At 38.9% G+C, this 19534-nt stretch overlaps 1 protein-coding gene and 1 pseudogene across 4 annotated transcripts in view; one reads left to right on the forward strand and one right to left on the reverse strand.

Annotated features, from left to right (window-relative positions):
- Window positions 1–1338: 1338 nt before the first annotated feature.
- GPCPD1 (glycerophosphocholine phosphodiesterase 1) overlaps window positions 1339–19534 on the reverse strand; it is a 66310-nt gene continuing 48114 nt past the window's right edge. For all 4 annotated transcript variants that reach the window (XM_055372534.2, XM_019017344.4, XM_019017345.4 and 1 more), the window contains 5 exons: window positions 18360–18425; window positions 16833–16969; window positions 15578–15713; window positions 14843–15003; window positions 1339–4751 (listed from right to left, as the gene is read on the reverse strand). In XM_055372534.2, the coding sequence (XP_055228509.1) occupies window positions 4562–4751; window positions 14843–15003; window positions 15578–15713; window positions 16833–16969; window positions 18360–18425 (690 nt within the window). In that variant the 3' untranslated portion in view covers window positions 1339–4561. The remainder of the gene's footprint in view (window positions 4752–14842; window positions 15004–15577; window positions 15714–16832; window positions 16970–18359; window positions 18426–19534) is intronic.
- On the forward strand, window positions 5088–6380 carry LOC109024284 (eukaryotic translation initiation factor 4E-like; annotated as a pseudogene).

The raw sequence follows: 19534 nt of genomic DNA on the forward strand, positions 1-19534 counted from the left end.
TTAAGTGTGAGATGCTTATTAGACCTTAAAGTGGAGATGGGGACACAGGTGGATGTATGAATCTAGAACTTATTTGAGAGGCCTGGTCTGCAGAGAGATACATTTAAAACTGTGGGATGCCACCGAACTTTTGCTGAGCTTTTATAGCTTTCTTCCTGTTAAATTAAGTAGTTTGGCTTTGCAAGTAAGCTTCAGAAGTTCACCCATCCTACCCACATTTCTGTTTTCATGTTTAAGTAAATTTAGTAGAGGACTAGATAAATTATAGTATTCCTCTTATTATTCCTATACTAATATTACTTTCCTCATTACTTTTAAACACTTGACTTTCATGTCATTTCCCTTCTTAAAAATCATTAACTTTTATCTCCTATACCATGCTAAGCTTCTCTCTGGCATTCACAATATATTCTCCATTGTCAAAATGGCTCCTTCATTCCTCCTGAACACACCACGAATATGACCCTGGCCTCTGACTTTATGCAGACTGCGACCCAAACTGGTTTCACAACTCCCTTGACCTGTACCTCTATCTGTAAGAGCTTGAGAACTCTATGAAGTCTCCAACTGTTCCAGCCTATCATCTCCCCTCCTCATCTCCACATACATTTGCATGGTAGTCTTCATCATATGGTCTCTTGCATTTTAAAAACCTCAAACCTACTTCTCAAATTGTACAAGCTCACTAAGAGGTCATATTGGAATGAGTTTCCAATCATGAATGCCAAAATCATGCAGTATTTCCAATACAAATACTTTGCTTTCTACCCCAAAAATACATGATCCAAAACTAAAATGCAAAGGAATAAATCAACTGTATCCAAATCTCAATTAATAGGACTCCATTATCAACCTAGAGTACCAAGCCAGTAATAATGTGAGAGGCAGAATTTAGTCAGAGGCATAGAGAGCGAGCCTAGGCAGAAAGGGCAATGAGTGTCCACCAGGACTAATGAGGTGACCTGCCCCAGGCCACACAATTCCTATCCAAGGCAGCGCCCTTTTCACTACCAGTCCACCAACTGCGGGATTTAGGTGTGCTGTCCCAGGAAAAGGCAACCAGGCCTGGGGGAAAAACTGTACCTTCTTCTTCCACTTAAATGGAATAACTATCCCTGTATTTCTCCTCAGTCTGCATGGAGCAAAAAATTGGTTTTAGCATAATCCATCAAATACATGACTCCAAGCAACCAGGACAGAGAACTCCATGGGTAAACATACAGACACATGCAAACACACACACGCACATGTGAGCACACACATACTCCAGACATTATGGCCAAGCATGCCATACAAAACTGTGTTTATCGTGAAACAATCTGAGTTAGGAAACTAGGATTGTTGCCACCACCATTTATTTATCTAGTTCATAACTAAGGATAGAACACTATAGCAGTGCTAGAGATGCAAAGACGTCCCTGCCCTTAAGGGGCTTACAATCTTACTGGAGAATATAACAGGCACATAAGAAGCTGGACTACAAGGAAGCATGAGCTAACAAATGCCAGACTTCGGAAGGCAGTGTAGTTTGAGAACATGGGATTCAGAGTCACAAAACCCACATCCTAGTCCCAACCCAGTATATCAGTTAACCTCTCTGGGTTTTTTCCCAGCTACAACATTAAATAGTAAGACTGAGAGGCTGTCTGCATGTTTCCATCATCATTCAGATCAAAAGCTGAGATGAGCTTTAGGGAGGAGGCTGCACCTGAGCGGGACACTGAAGGAAGGCAAAGGAGGTGTTTCAGACAAGCAAAGCAGTACTGAGGTAGCTGTAAGCTTGGAGTCTGGAGGGGAGACGACAGACAAGTGTCACAAGGAGCAACAGCAGAGAGGTGGGTGGGTGGCAGGAAGTACCACCACACTTTCCATACAGGGGTGAGTGGTGTGCCTCACATTTACATCCGATCATTTACAGTACATAATTCCAGAGAGTAGAAAATACCAGAGGATAATGGCGGCATTTTTTCAAACATTTCACTTGATTTCCATAAAGTATAAAATAATTTAACATTATACCTCTACATTTCAAAATTCACATCAATAAACCATCCTAACTGTTAAAATGCAAACCAATTCAAAGTTTACATTCTTAGTAAACATAACTAAATCTCTTAATTCAAAAGGACATTTGATACAAATTATATTACTCCAATAATTCCAACATTCATTTTCCACCATGTTCCAAGCACTGTGAAAATAAAAATGACTATGACAAGGTCCCTGCCCTTGAAAAGCCCGCAGCCTGGCAGATGAGACAAAGATCAACTCTGCCTACCTAGAATGGAATTACTGTGATGCACAGCCTGATCAAGGTACGAGCCGTGGAGCACAAAGATGGATTCATCCTTCCTGAAGTTTCCACAAGGGCTCAGGAGAGAGGTCTTGGGCACAAGAAGAAATGAGTTTGGCAGAGAGAAAGTGACGATGGGAGGAGAGGGCTCCCAGGCAGAGGACGCACGGGCACAGAGAGGAAGTCCAGGGCCAATGACAGGGACAGGGTGGCTGAAGCAGGGTGTAAAAGGCAACAGCTAGTGATATGAAGGCCCGGACTTAGTCCTGTGAAAATAAGGAGCCATTGCTTGTCATGTTTTAATCATCTACTAACACTGGTTCATAAGGTCAGGAAGAGACAGGACAGAAAGTGAGCAGGAAGGTTCTGTCTGTATTGTAGGCAGTGACTGTCTGCTCTCCCCAGCAACTAAACTGCTCAGAAGCCACACTCCCCATGACCTCCTTCCTTCATCCTTTCTTCTGTCTCCTTTGTCTCTTTATGATCTACTTCCCCTCTGTCCTTGAGTCTTCAAAATGGAGCCAGCACTGGGAAGGCATAGGAGAGGAGCAAAGGAGCAGGACTAGAAACAAACATATATGGCTAATCAAGTTACTATAAAGAAATTGTAACCATATTGGAAAAAGGTCTGCAGATGAAGGAAACTAATTCTTTTTCAGAAGTTTTCCAAAAGTGCCCAATTCACACCAAAATGTTGGAAAATCTCATACAATGTGGGAAAAGTATACAGAACCCTTGCAGAAGACTCCATTTCCTAAACTATTTTGCATTAATATCAACGTTACAAATGCAATACCATAGGATTTCAGAGTCTATCTTCACACAAATAAGATCTGACCAAAATTGCATTGCTTAGCTTAAAAAATACTACACAATGTATAATTTCAAGTCTTAGGTTCTCAGCTACTACCAAAATATGTCAATATATGAATAAACTGCCTTGTGAAAAACATGCAGTAAAAGGTAGATGCAAATAAGCCATCCCTTTAGGGTAGACACTATATTAAAATTTCTTGTCATATTATAAAACCATTCTACAAAAGTAACACCTTCTTGAAATTTCATTTTGTAATGAAGAAAATAAATCTGTATCATTTTATTTAACATTCATTCTTTAAGTTACAGTTAATACAATCTGCTTCTAATCCAAGAAATCCTAGTATAATCTGAAATACATGCATATACATTTAGTAAGACCTACATTTCTAAATAAATTACATGCATGATATACAATAAAGAATACTAATATGAGAATTCAGGACATTTATTTTTCTGCATGGAAATTTAACTACTGTATAACACACGCACATACAAAACAAACCCACAAAGCAACAGTGTGTAATAGGTAGTGAGAGACACACAAAATAAGCATATTTAAAACGCCTACAAACAGCCTTTTTTTTTTTAGGCAACAAAATACGTCCAGTCCTTGACATCTTCTCATACTCACCTAGCACCACAGATGCAAGGACCTAACAGTAAACATGTACAATCTCATGCTTAACACCTAAAGCATGCACTGAATTGAATTTGTATGTTGTGATCTATTCTACTAAGTATGCAATACATACTTTTTCTTACTAATATTTTATACATTAAATTACCCTGCAGCATTTTGAAATTTTAACATTGATGTAAAACAACTTTTGAAAGATTTATGAAACAAGTTTCGAGGTTCACCTTCAGGCTGGTTTGGTTAAGTGGAAAAATGGCAGCAGCCTCAAGGTTCATACTGAATGAAAATGGTGTTGTGTGCATGTCAACCCATGTAAAAAATACCTATATACAAGATGGCACAAAGATTTGTGCAGTTGGAATCACCAGTGCAAATGCATGCATTTGAGGTACTTATTTTTTTCATGGTCAGGTATAATTATGCACAGTCATTTTCCTTAAGTGCTAAAGATTTCAGACCTGATCAAATGAAAAGCTGTAAGTGTAAATATGAACTATTTATATAGTTAATTTCAAAGTGCTATGCTTTTAATGAACATATGTTTAACATTATAGATTTATATATTTAGTTTAAAATTTTTATATTACTAACCAATAAATTTTCTCACTATAAAGAGACTGACTGGCAATTATACCTGGCCAAGTAATTTAAATAGCATACTTGCAAGAACTGCAGTGAAAGAGTTAAATACTTCATTATTGCTTCATTGAACTGAGAAGCCCAAAAGGCATAGATCAACAATGCTCAGTGATGAAAAATGAATACCCAGAACAGCGGTGCATGCCCCCAAAATGACCTCTGTGCAATAAAAACTAAGCATTCTCCACGTTATCAATGCCATTGGCATCCACATGGATATCAGACTCCCCACACAAAGATGAGGGAACAAAGCGGCTAACAGTGGGACACAAACAGCTCTTAAGCTCTGGCAATTCCTGCTTCAGGCGTTCCAATTGCTCCACTTGGAATATATTTGGTTGTTCAGGCATCCAATCATATATCCTATGATGAAACAAATACAAAATACATAAAATACTGTAATTTTATGGTTTACCTAAGACCTGCCTGACTCAACCTTTTCATAAGAATTCATTTACAGAATGCCTGGAACATCCACATCAGAGTTTTTGTTTTGTTTTAAAGATGAAAGTATCCATTCTCTTTTTTAAAATTTCTCTTCTTCCCAGTCTTTCCAATAATCCAGAATAGCAGCATTGCCCTTTGTACCCCCGATGCAATGGAGCTCAACATAAAGCAGCTGAATCAGAAAATGAAATGTCTAGTTTACCTGTGATCTAGCTTAAAGTATTTGCCCTCCAACTTGCCTTTTTTTAACAAATGGAAATCTATAAAAAACTGACTGCTCTGACTTCAAAGTCACTAAAGATCAAGATAAGAAGACTGCTTACCAGCGTGGGAACTACTCTAAAGCTGCTCAATAACGTCAGACACATCCAGAGTGGAGAACTCTGAAAGACCCTCTGGTGACCTGACACTGGCACTACCCATTAGCAGAGAAAAGATGGCCTCCTGTGCCTGAATGGGACAGCCAGGCAACTATGTAAGGCAGTATCAGAGAATCTTTATGACATCACAGTAGGAAAGAATTTTTTCAACACGATAAAAAATATGGTGACTCTAATAAATGTCTGACTGTATTAAAACAAAGAGTTTCTATTAATTATTAAAGACATATCTAAGAGAATGAAAAATGACCTCTGGGTCAAGGTATCAAGACAGAACAGAAGCATCTAACTTCGTTCTCTCCCTATATTCCATTAAAAATAAAACAAAGATTCTTTTTAATAAAATCCGTAAGTATGAGAAAAACCCAAGAGACAAAGCTACAACATTTTGAAAGCTGGAAAACAGATGGATAAATAAGAACTAAAAGTTTGTCAGTGAGAGAACTGAAAAGGCTGGCTCACAGGCCAGTGGTAGGAAACAAGAGCAGAGTTAAAAGCAGGAGCAGATCGATGTAAGATGGCTGACTGTCAAACCAGAAACCACCCCTACTCCTAATCCCCCTATGAAGAGGAGAAAACAGAATCTAATCAGGAGGTTGCTAACCCAGAACACTATATTAAACATCCTCTACAGAACAGATGGGCACTCTGGTTTTTTTAAAAAAGATAAAAGCAAAACTTGACAAGCAAACCTGCCGCTGATCTCTAAGTTTGATCCTGTTGACTTTTGGGCTCTGTACAACCATATCCAGTTGTCTAGTAATTTAATGTCTGGCTGTGACTACTCACTTTTTAAGGATGGTGTTGAGCCCATGTGGGAAGATGAGAAAAACAAACGGGGAGGATGATGGCTAATTCACATTGAACAAACAGCAGAGATGAACGGACCTCAATCACTTTTGGCTAGAGACTCTACTGTGTCTTATTGGAGAATCTTTTGATGACTCAGTGATGATATATGTGCAGCTGTTTTAATGTTAGAGCTAAAGGTGATAAGATAGCAGTATGGACTACTGAATGTGAAAACAGAGAAGCTGTTACACATATAGAGAGGGTATACAAGGAAAGGTTAGGACTTCCTCCAAACATCGTGATTGGTTATCAGTCCCATGCAGACACAGCTACTAAAAACAGCTCCACCACTAAAAATAGGTTTGTTGTTTAAGAAGACACCTTCTGAGTATTCTTCTGAGTATTCTCATAAGAGACCAAGTCAAGCAATCGAGATTTTGGAGCTGAATCAAAGCCTCTTCAAAAACTACTAGAGTGGACTGGATTTAAATTTAATTTCCATCCAAATGTTGCTAAGATGTAAGAGAAGTCTCATTCACTGAGGAGGGAGGACTGGAACTCAGGAGGTCAAGGGAGCAGTGAGCTGAGATTGTGCCATTGCACTCCAACCTGGGCAGCAGAGTGAGAGAGAACCTGTCTCAAAAAAAAAAAAAAAAAAAAAATCCTTAATGACTTCAGGGAAATAGCATGTTCATTAAATGAGAATAGGATGCTAAATATATGGAAAAAAGTACATTCAGAGAAAAAAAGATAGTTCTTGGAAATTAAAGACACAATAGCAGACATGAAAAACTCAACAGAGGCCGGGCAGGGTGGCTCACACCAGTAATCCCAGCACTTTGGGAGGACAAGAAAGGCAAATTGCCTGAGCTCAGGAGTTCAAGACCAGCCTGGGCAACATGGCAAAACCCTGTCTCTACTAAAATACAAAAAATTAGCCAGGCATGGTGGCGTGCGCCTGTAGGCCCAGCTACTTGGGAGACTAAGCCATGAGAATTTGCTTGAACCCAGGAGACAGAGGTTGCAGTGAGCCCAGATCGCACCACTGAACCCCAGCCTGGATGATAGAGTGAGACTATCTCAAAAAAACAAACAAACAAACAAAAAACATAAAAGCTCAACAGAATGAGTAGAAAGTAAGATTGAGAAAACCTTTCAAATGAAGCAAAAAAAAAAAAAAAAAAAAAAGACAAAATAGGAGGAAAAAAAAATCAAAAATCCGGTCCAAGAGCTATTTGATTCAAACAAAAAGACTTCTATAAAGAAAAAAAAAATCCAGAAAATTGAAAGGGTCAAAAATCAAAAGAACTATTTTTGAAAAAATTTTCCTGTGTTTAAGAACATGTATTGACAGACTAAAAGGGTTACCAAGTGTCCAGCAAAGTGGGCAAAGCCAGACCCACAAGAAAACACATCTCTATAGAATTCCCAAACTCTGGTAATAAAAGGAAGACCCTCAAAGCTTCCAAACAGGAAACACAGATTACATGTGTGAGAACATAATCAAGGTGGCTTCACACTCAGCAACAACACTGGAATGGTAAAGATGATGGAGAATGTTTCTAAAATTCTAAAGTATTTCTAACATAGAGTTCTATACACAGCCATGATATTTCTGGACATATAAAACCTCAAAAACATTTACCTCCTGTATTCACCTTTCTTAAGAAGATGCTGAAAGACACGTCCCATAAAACTCATTGAACCAAGAGAGGAAAAGATATGAGCTACAGGAAACAGGAGATCTAACACAGAGGATGGCAGGGCACAGGATGACAGCTGTGCACAATCAACCAATCAGTACTGGAGCAGCCCGGTGGAGAGGCAGACGTGTTGAGGGCTATTACTCCGAGAGAGACACTGTCACTCTAGCAGCTATGTTAACCTAAGAACAGAGTGCCCTCATGAGCCTGAACTGGCATATTACTTAAATATGGTCTAACCCTGTGCTGATTAAGTTTCCACATTACCTGCAGGATTATAATGCTTTGGCCTGCTCCTGAGAACTGGTAACAGGCTACAGTGAGTGTAGAACCAGGAAGTACAGGACAGCCCACTCCTGCTATACCTCCGATGCCTGACCCACAGGCAGATGTGCTGAGCTAGAGACCTAGCGGCTCACACAAACAGTTCGGAAAGTTAAGACTAGAATGTAAGCGCACACACACGAAGAAGTACACGCGTGAACAGCAAGCATCTAAAGGACGCTTGGAACTGTTTCAGGTGCATACTTGTAAATATACCTTATCTGTGTACTGGGTTGCCGCATAAAATAAGCTGGGTGCAAAAAGGTTTGAAAGTCATTGTACTATCAATAATATTCACAGCAACACTATAAAACAGCAACTACTTGGCAGCAACCTAAATATTCCTAAATAGCAGTCTAAGTTGTGGTAAAGACAACAATGGAATATTAATAAGACCACGAAAAGGAGTAAGGTATAGCTACATGCAACAATGTGTTAATTTTAAGAACATAATTACAAGTTTTATGAAGTATATTTAAAGCTTGAAACTACACAAAACTACAGCTGGGGCAGGAGAATCACTTGAACCCAGGAGCTGGAGGCTAAGGCAGGAGAATCACTTGAACCCAGGTTGCAGTGAGCCGAGACAGTGCCACTGCACTCCAGCCTGGGTGACAAAGACTCTGTCTCAAAAAAAATAAAAAGAACGGCCTCTTACTCATCATCCTAAGTGCAAATTTTCCAAACAAAATACCAGAAAATGATATGTAGCAACTGAGTGTTTGATAATTGAAAACACACTCACACACTCTCACCACACCTCTCTCCAATCCAAAATGCCTCAAAGGCTCCAAGTCACTAATCATTCAAAACCTTCTATGTGATATCTAAATTTGATAATGGAAAAAACAGCATAAGCAGATTATTTAGAAATAGAGGTAACTGCCAGAAGAGCCAAATAAAGATTTGAGGGGACACGGTCTCGGCCAGAGACAATGGAAGAAATAGGTACAAGAAATTATTGGTATTTTATTATAAGACTTATCAAACTATTTGAATTTTAAAACTATATACACATGCTTTTTTGAATAAAATTTAAAAAAAACTGTTGAGGGTAAAAACCAACTCAACACAACCCACCTTTCCCCTCCTCAGTCCCTACTAGGAATCCAGTGCCTGGCCACCTCCCTGAAACCCTCAACAGTCATGCCCTGATTTACACTCTTGCCTCTGCCTAGAACACAAATCTTGTCAAAGTAAACATAACCACTCCCCAAATTCCAACTCAATTCTTCCTCTTTAAAGCTCCAAGCCAGGAAGAACTTTCTTGAGCACCTGTTATATCATGTATCTTCCTGTTCTCCATTAAATGTCAACATTTGATTTCAACCAAGTAAAGCTCTTGAGATGAAGAATCTGCCTGAAAGTTGTATACTCTACAAAACCGTAAATGATATAATCTCATAATATACTTCCTTGTCATAAAATATTTGTAATCATTCCTTGTAACAAAAATACACATATAACCATATACATTCAAAAATTTGCTAAAGCCAGTACTTGTTCCAAATTATTTAAAATTTTAATTAAATTAGTTGGAAATGCTGAAGAGCGCTATGCATCACTCATGCTATTTCATGCAAAATTAACCAAATAGTTTAAAAGGCAGGTAGGTAGGATTTACTTGGACTACAATTTTAAAACCAAACTAATTGAGACAAAATACTGGAAGGAAAACAAGCTTTATTCAGAAAGTAATATAACTTTATGGGAAGAATAGTAATATGAACCAAATCCAAGGAATGTATTGTTTAAAGCAGGCCTAGTGAGATTTTATCACTTACTCTTTGTGTTAACACTTCTCAAGCACAGGCAATCTTCGTTTTACTGCACTTCGTCTTCTTTTTTTAAATTTCTTATAATTTAATTTTATTTTATATGAGATGGGGTCTTCTCCCAAAGTGCTGGATTACAGGCATGAGCCACCATGCCCCACCTGCGCTTTTCAGATACTGCGTTTCTTACAAATTGAAGCTTTGTGACCACCCTGCACCCAGCAAGTCTGTTGGTGCCATTTTCCCAACAGCATGTGCTCACTTCGTATCTGCGTCACATTTTGATAATTCCCACAATATTTCGAAGTTCATTATGATTCTATCTGATATGGTGATCTGTGATTAGTGATCTTTGATGTCACTATTGTAATTGTTTTGAGGTGCCACGAATCATACCCATAAATCTGTGTGTTCTGACTGCTCCACTGACCAGCCTCTCCCCTCCCTAACTTTCTGCCTCTCCTCTGGCCTCCCTATTCTCAGAGACACATCCATACTGAAATCAGGCCAATTAACCTTACAATGGCCCCTAAGTGCTCAGGTGAAAGAAGAGTCTTAAATCTCTCAATTTAAATAAAAAACTAGAAATAATTAAGATTAGTGAGGAAGGCATGTTAAAAACTAAGATAGGCTGAAAGCTGGGCCTCTTGAACCAAACTGTTAACCAAGTTATGAATGCAAAGTCCTTGAAGGAAATTGAAAGTGCTACTACAGTGAACACAACAATGAAAAGAAAGCAAAGCAGCCTTATTGCTGATAAGGAGAAAGTTTTAATGGCCTGGATAGAAGATCAAACCAGCCAAAACATTTCCTTAAGCCAAAACCTAATTCAAAGGGCTTAACTCTCTTCAGTTCTATCAAGGCTGAGAGAGGTAAAGAAGCTGCAGAAGAAAAGTTGGAACCCAACAGAGGTTGGTTCATGAAGTTTAAGGAAAAAGAAGCTGTCTCCATAACGTAAAAGTGCAAAGTTAAGTATCAAGTGCTGATGGAGAAGCTGCAGTAAGGTATCCAGAAGGTCTTGCTAAGATCACTTAACAAAGTGGCTACATTGAACAACAGATTTTCTTTTTTTTTTTTTTTTAAGACAGAGTCTCGCTCTGTCACCCAGGCTGCAGTGCAGTGGTGTGATCTCTGCTCACTGCAAGCTCCGCCTCCTGGGTTCAGGCCATTCTCCTGCCTCAGCCTCCCGAGTAGCTGGGACTACAGGCGCCCACCACCACGCCCGGCTAATTATTATTATTATTTTATATTTTTAGTAGAGACGGGGTTTCACCGTGTTAGCCAGGATGGTCTCCATCTCCTGACCTTGTGATCCGCCCACCTCGGCCTCCCAGAGTGCTGGGATTACAGGCGTGAGCCATCACGCCCGGCCGAACAACAGATTTTCAATGTAGACAAAACTGCCTTCTATTGGAAGATGCCCATCTAGACCTTTCATAGCTTGAGAGATGTCAATGCCTGGCTTCAAAGCTTCAAAAAACAGGCTGCTTCTCTTGTTAGGGGCTAATACAACTGATGATGAGTTTAAGTTGAAGCCAATACTCATTTAACACTCTGAAAATTGTAGGGCCCTTCAGAATTACGCTAAATCTACTTTGTCTGTGCTCCAGAAATGCAACAAAGTCTGGATGACAACACATCTGTACACAGCATGGTTTACTGAATATTTTAAGCCCATAGTTGAGACGTACAGCTCAGGAAGAAAAAATATTACTGATCATTGACAATGCACCTGGTCACCCAAGAACTCTAACAGAGATTGCTGCTTTTATACCTGTTAACACAAAATCCATTCTGCAGCCCATGGATCAAGGAGTCACCTTGACTTTCAAGTCTTATTACCTTAGAAATACATTTCAAAGACTGTAGCTGCCACAGACAGTGATTCCTTTGAAGGATCTTGGCAAGGTAAACCGAAAACTTTTTATCATTCCAGATACCATTAAGAACATTTCTGATTCATGGGACAAGATCAAAATATCAACATTAACAGGCATTTGGAAGAAGCTGATATCAATCCTCATAGATGCCAGAGGGGTTCAAACCTTCGGTGGAAGAAGTCACTGCAGATGTGGTGGAAATAGAAAGAGACCTAGAAATAGAAGTGGAACCTAAAGATGTGACTGAATTGCTGCAATCTCATGATAAAACTTTAACAGACGAGGAGTTGCTTCTTATGGATGAGGAAAGAAAATGGTTTTTTGAGACAAATCCACCCAACAAAGATGCTCTGAACATTGTTTAAATGACAACAAGAGATTCAGAATATTACATAAACTTAGTGAATAAAGCAGCAGCAGGGTTTGAGAAGATGGACTCCAATTTAAAGATGTACTTACTACTGTGGGGCAGGGAGTGGTGGCCACCTGTAATCCCAGCACTTTGGGAGGTAAAGGCAGGCAGATCACCTGAGGTCAGCAATTCGAGAACAGCCTAGGCCAATATGGTGAAACCCTGTCTCTACCAAAAATACAAAAATTAGCTGGATGTGGTGGTGCATGCCTGCAGTCCCAGCTACTCGGGAGGCTGAGGCAGGAGAATCACTTGAACCTGGGAGGTGGAGGTTGCAGTGAGCCGAGATTGTGCCATTGCACTGCAGCCTGGGCGACAGAGCGAGACTCAATCTCAAAAAAATAATAATAAAATAAAAATAAAGATGTTTTGGCAGGGCACGGTGGCTCACACCTGTAATCCCACAGCACTTTGGGAGGCCAAGGCGGGTGGATCACTTGGGGTCGGGAGTTCAAGAACCTGGCCAACATGGCAAAACCTCTTCTCTAGTAAAAATACAAAAATTAGCCAGGCATGGTGGCAGGCGTGCGCCTGTAATCCCAGCTACCCAGGAGGCAGAAGAATCGCTTGAACCCAGGAGATGGAGGTTGCAGTGAGCCAAGGTGATGCCATTGCACTCCAGCCAGGGTATTAAGAGTGAGACTCTGTCTCAAAAAGCAAAAACAAATAAAAAAGATGTTTTACTGTGGGTGAAAAATGCTCTTAAACACCATCATGTGCAACAGAGAAATATTGTGTAAAAGGAAGAGTCCACTGGTACAGCAGACTTCATTTGTGTCTTATTTTAAGAAATTGCCACAGCCACCTCAACCTTCAGCAACCACCACCCTAATCAGTCAGCAGCCATCAACATCAAAGCAAGACCCTCCAGCAGCAAAATGATTATGATTTGCTGAAGGTAGATTGTTAGCATTTCCTAGTAATAACGTATTTTAAAATTAAGATATATACTGTGTTTTCTCAGACACAATGCTACTGTACACTTGGTAAACTACAATGTAGTATAAACATAACTTTTTTTTTACACAGAGTCTCACTCTTTCACCCAGACTGGAGTGCAGTGGCGCGATCTCAGCTCACTGCAACCTCTGCCTCCTGGGTTCAAGTGATTCTCCTGCCTCAGCCCCGAGCAGCTAGGATTACAGGCACGCGCCACCACACCCGGCTAATTTTTGTATTTTTAGTAGAGACAGGGTTTCACCATGTTGGTCAGGCTGGTCTCAAACTCCTGATCTCATGATCTGCCCGCCTCAGCCTCCCAAGGTGCTGGGATTACAGGCGTGAGCCACTGCGCCCGGCCTAAACATAACATTTATATGCACTCGAAACCAAAAGATTTAGGACTTGCTTTGCTGTGGTGGTCTGGATCCCAGCCTTCACTATCGCTGAGGTACACCTGTATGAGCAAGTCTGCTAATCCCTCAGCAGAGTAAATGACATCCCTTCTAACCCCAAATGTCTTTATACTAAAGAAACCTTTTTGACTCTCAGATTAGTGGCTGCCAAAGAAGCTGATGGAAAAAAAAAGATTTGTTCAATAAATTATTTGAATCCCTACTGGATGCCCCACATTGTTCTAACCTCAATAGCAATGAACAAATCAGGCAAACAGCCTTGCCCTCCTCATGGAGCCTATATTCTCATTTGCATGTGTGCATTAGTGCCAAGGAGGATGGAGGAAAGGGGCTAGGGAGAAAAACAAGTAAAATATTACACAGAATATGTGGTGTGTCAGATAATGATAAATGATATGGACACAAGTCAGGAAGTGCACTGTAAATAGAGGTTGTTATTTGAAATCAGTTATTCAAGAAAGTCCTCACTGAGGTGACATTTAAATTGTTACGGAAGTCTTTCTCCAAAGAATGGGAAACAGCAGATGGGGGAATTTTGTGGAAGGTCAGAGAGGGAAAGAGGGTTGGAAGGTGGTGGGGTGGCAGATTGGCTCATATAGGGCCCTCAGGCTTCAGCTTTTCCTTTAGGTGACACAGAAAACTGTGGGAGAGTTTTAAGTAGCAACATGATCAGACATAGGTCTTAAAAGCTTCCCTCTCACTACTGTACTAAGAATAAACAGCCTGACCGTTAAGGGTAGAGGCAGTCACAGGGGGCAGGCTACCTCAACAATCCACACCAAAGGTGAGCTGCTTTACTTGAGTGACAACAGTTAACTTGGTGAGTAGTCTGATTCAGGATATATTTTGAAGACAGAACAAAAAGATTTTCTATCTGACTGGATTTGGGGTATGAGATAAAGAACAGAGTCATGGAAGACTAAGAATATGGTCTGAATTGTCACTTATACTGAAATCAGGAAGACTGTAAGAGGAACAGGTGTCAGTACCTGGAAATAAAAGTCTACAGAGGTCAAGGGAAGGGTCTGAGTTGGAGATACGTAAGTGTGAGAACACAGAAAGTTATGAAAAGCCACAGAATTGGACAAGAGGAATGAAAAAGTCGGTATAGACAGAGAAGAGATCTAAGGGCTGGCAGTCACCCTCACCCCCAGGGTGATTTAGTATATATATCTGAGTTAGGGCCCAGTCATTTGAATCCTTAACAAGCTTCCCAAGTGATTCTGCTATCCTTCAAACTTTGAAAACACCCACAGGCAAATGTCAAGATAACCTCAGGCTGAACTGCAGAATTTTAACTTAACTAAGTTTAATTTTATTTATAATTTCGTAAGATGAAATCTATACTTCTAAATTCCATGAAAATTTTTCATGAAAAACAAATACCTATCATAAATTAGACCATTAACTCCAAGTTCCTTCAATTTCCTTCTGTTTTCAGGATCATTGGTATCATCACCCCAGCAGAATATGACTAGTCCCTTAGCTTTTGCCTCTTGAATATAGGATGGGTTTCTGAGCAAGTCTTCAGTATGTACATTTATCCCCTAGAAGAAGAAAAATTAGTTGTGCATGAAAAAGAAACATTAACTGCAAAGCTAAATGCTCACACTCTAAATCAGTGCTCTCCAAAGTACAGCAGGCGGGAAAAGAAAATGGTAGATTTTTTTCTTCCAATTACTTTATCTTATTCTTTTTAATGGACACTTCATACATAAATATATTCACAATATATTAATATATACATAATGTATAAATATACATATTGAATGTGCAGTCAAAAAATGTACTAATGGAATGCTCTATCAAAACAAGTTCACATTCATCTGTAAAATGGGAATAATATTTTTAAAAGGCATACAGTCTAAACATTTTTAGATTATTCATAAAATCTATTCAGAAAGTTAAACTAAGAAATTTAACATATGCCTATAACAAATTTTGTACTTAATTTGTTTTTCATCCTGAGATCTAATATCCTCACTTTTAAGTAGAGCCACTTGTTTGCTACAGTTTAGTCAAAACATTAACATTAGATGGGTAAAGTAATATGAAATCTTTACTACTACTCCAAAATAGAAAACAGAACATTAAAAAGATAAAAATTCAAACATAACTTACCAGTAGATTTTCAAACTGTGCAAAGCTCATTGCAATGGGGGTTGTCCGAGATCTGAGGTCCATGAGTTCAGGATAAATCTCAGATTTTCCTTGAGTTAAAAATAGTATGGGATATTTGTTCTGCTTTTGCCGAACCCTGAAAAGAAACAATTTAAAAAATACCTTTCAATGGGGGGTAACTGTAATATTTTGGAATTTTAGAAAACACTGAAAGTATAAAGAAAACAAACGAGGCCGGGCATGGTGGCTCACACCTGTAATCCCAACACTTTGGGAGGCCAAGGCGGGCAGAGCACTTGCGGTCATGAGTTCAAGACCAGCCTAGACAACATGGCGAAATCCCATCTCTACTAAAAATACAAAAATTAGCGGAGTATTATGCACAGGCTTGTAATCCCAGCTACCAAGGAGGCTGGGGCACCAGATCACTTGAAACCTGAAGGCAGAGGTTGCAGTGAGCCGAGATCACACCACTGCACTCCAGCCTGGGCAACAGAACAAGACTCTGTCTCAAATAAATAAATATATTTTAAAAAAAAAGAAAGAAAGAAAACAAAGAAACATATTCCCATTTCTCAGCTAAAACCACCATTAACATGTGTTGCCTTTTCAGGCCAGGTACAGTGCAGTGGCTCATGCCTGTAATCCAAACACTTTGGAAAGCCAAGGCAGGAAGGTCACTTGAGCCTAAGAGTTTGACACCAGCCTGTGAAACAGGAGGAGACCTCATTTCTACAAAAAAATACAAAATTAGCCAGTCTTAATGGCACGCACGTGCAGTCCCAGCTACTCAAGAGGCCAAGGCAGGAGGACTGCTTGTGCCCAAGAGGTCAGGGCTGCAGTGTCATCATCACACCACTGCAGCCTGGGTGACAGAGTGAGATCCTGTCTCAAAAACAATTTTTTTTTAAATAAAAGATAAATACAAATTTAAAATTTTTCTATACAAGAGCTAAAATATTCTCAGATATCGGCAGTGATAAATCCCTAGGGAGCTTACAATATGGTAAGGAGTATATGACCTGCCTGTAAAATAAAGGGTGTAAGGCTCTAGGACCTAGTAGGTGTGGACTTCACAGGAGTAGTAGGCACCCTAGCAAGCAGTCAAGAAAGGGCATGAGGAAACACACAACCTGACATGATTTCAGAGGACAGATCATGGGGGAAAGCTGGACAACTACCCCACCTCCAGACTGCTGCCTTAAGTCCTAGACACATTCTAAGAGTATAGGAAAAAATACAGAGTATTACTCACATTGTACAAATATCTGCATCAAATGAAGAAAACACTATTCTCCTCTTCCCAGAATTTTCTAAAACAGTTTTTAAAATTATATCCAAAAACAGATTCATGTCAAAATATGTTGATAAGTTACCATCCCACATTCCATCCTAGTTAAAGAGAAAGCAAAATAAAAGTCACTACACATCCTAAAATCAGTGCTAGAAACTCTGTTTTTATTCTGGCAAGCTATGATGAAAAAACCCCTGACAGTATCTAGTCCAACTATTATTTTATAGATGATGAAACCTGAAAAGATTAAGTGACCTGCCCAAGATCACAAAGCTATTTAGTGATGACACAGGTCATAATTCAGACATAGAGACTCTCTTACAAAAAGCAAGTAACTATTAACTATATCATCAATACACTTTTGCATTAATAAAGTTAAAATAAAAGCTAAAACTCTAGAATTTTGCAGTCTGCTATGACTTTATTTCCATAAATTATAAGACACACACATCATCTGCTAACAAATTAATAAAATGTCCCTACTAATTATTAATTACCAGTTTAAAAGTCTCATTCTTTGGGTCTTGGGCATATCAAGTAACCAAAAATTAATTAAAGTAACTCAATAAATATAGCCAAGACACCAAGCCAGCTCTATTGACATTCAAATGTTAAATGTTTTAAGTATTAGTCACTGAAATAATTCTAGAAGCTCAGAAAACTAAAAATCACATTATTAGGGAAACCTTAGTCGAGAATTCACTACATTAATGAGGACCAGCTTCTCACAAACAGCATAATTTGAGGGCAATTACAGATTATTCTGACCAAAACAAATTCAAGGGTATTGCTCAATGCCCAATCATGACATCTGAATTAACTACTTTCAACACCCCACACTCTACTACCCCAAGCCCCTTGCAATGCATCCCATCAATCTGCACATATTCTCTCTGATATATTCAATAGTTAGCTAATTGTTTTCCACAACTGAAATATAAGTCCCAGGAAGACAAGGCCTTATTCTCTTTTGTGGACTACTTGTCCCGAGCACTTGGAAAATGCCTGGTCCACAGCAGCTTTTCAAAAAATATTTGTTGAACAAAAAAATGACTAAATTTGTAAGTGATTTAAAACAACTGCAGAAACTTTTTTCCTGAGTAATTATTACTAGCTACTGTTAACAACAGAAAACTGCTTAGAAAATTATTTAAAACATTCTTATATGGGAATAAGAAAGTAAAAACTAAATCCAAAAGATGTGACTGTCCACTTTATAAGTATCTCCCCAAAACCATCATATTGTTCACACAAGACACATGTAAACTGAAATTTCTACAATATTCATCATTAATTTGAAATACTCACATACTAGCATGAATGCAAGATATGTTTTATTTAAAGGGTCCAATAAGCATTGTGCTTGATGGAGGAAGCCACAATGAGATTTCAATTTAGCTTATTCCATTAAAATACAAAGACAGGAATGAAAGAATTTTTTAGATAGGCATAGAGAGTACAGAATGTGCTGCATAGAGAATTACTTACCCTTTGTTGGCAGATCCATTTTATTTCAATGTTAAACCCTACATCTTCTGGCAAAGACTCTAAAACCTACAGTTTTGTTTGTTGGTAAATTTTGTTTTTGATGAGATGGATAGCAGAATAAGAAAACAAAAAAATACAATTATTACTAAAAATAATAAGAATTTATCATTAGTAGCAATAAAATGTTTTCTGCATAATGCACAGACATATTTTGTCATACTCAAAGTGACAACCTGGTAGATGATTATGTTAAATAAGGTCAAAAGAAATTAAGCAGCAGAAGCAGGAGTCTCAGGCACCGTCTGTGATAACTGACCAACACAAAGATGGTCCTTAACCTCAAATCCTTTTCGCCATTACTAGTAAACATCCAAAGTGAACTCTAACACAATAGGCAACATCATGAACTCAAGACATTTGTCATGTATTCTACATTGCATTTGGGGATGTCAATCTACTTGCCTAAAATCTATGAAAAACCATGATTTTTAGATTGTTTTGAAGGTGATGATGCTAAACAAATACCATAACTTCCTGAAAAGATGTATCCCCAAAATGAAAACACTATGCTGCAGCTCATAAATCAAAAAAGTTATAATTTATATAAATAACAAATGCTATCAGTGTATCTAAACTAAATTATCTAGACACTTTGCCATCAGATTATTTTGGCAGTTTTAACTGGAAAATGACATTGAAAATATGAAACTTGGTTAGTAACCTCCAAAGAACGGACTTGTTCAGTCTTAAACAAGCATGAAGCCCAGACATATACATAAATATGCTCAGGGCAAAATGAATTTGACAGAGATTATGTTATATTACTATTATTTTTGAGGCACAGTCTCACTCTGTCACCCAGGCTGGAGCACAGTGGCACAATCTCGGTTCACTGCAACCTCCACCTCTGGGGTTCAAGCAATTCTCCTGCCTCAGCCTCCCGAGTAGCTGGGATTACAGGTGTCTGCCACCACGCCTGGCTAATTTTTTGTATTTTAGTAGTGATGGGTTTCACCATGTTGACTAGGCCAGTCTGAAACTCCTGACCTCAGGTGATCCACCTGCCTTGGCCTCCAGAAGTGCTGGGATTACAGGCGTGAGCCACTGTGCCCGGCAGATTATTTTAGATACTTCAAAATTTTAGGTATCAAAGAACATGTATAGCACATATGGTA

The sequence above is a fragment of the Gorilla gorilla genome, chromosome 21, assembly GCF_029281585.2.
Source record: "Gorilla gorilla gorilla isolate KB3781 chromosome 21, NHGRI_mGorGor1-v2.1_pri, whole genome shotgun sequence".
In the NCBI taxonomy this organism is placed as follows: Eukaryota; Metazoa; Chordata; class Mammalia; order Primates; family Hominidae; genus Gorilla; species Gorilla gorilla.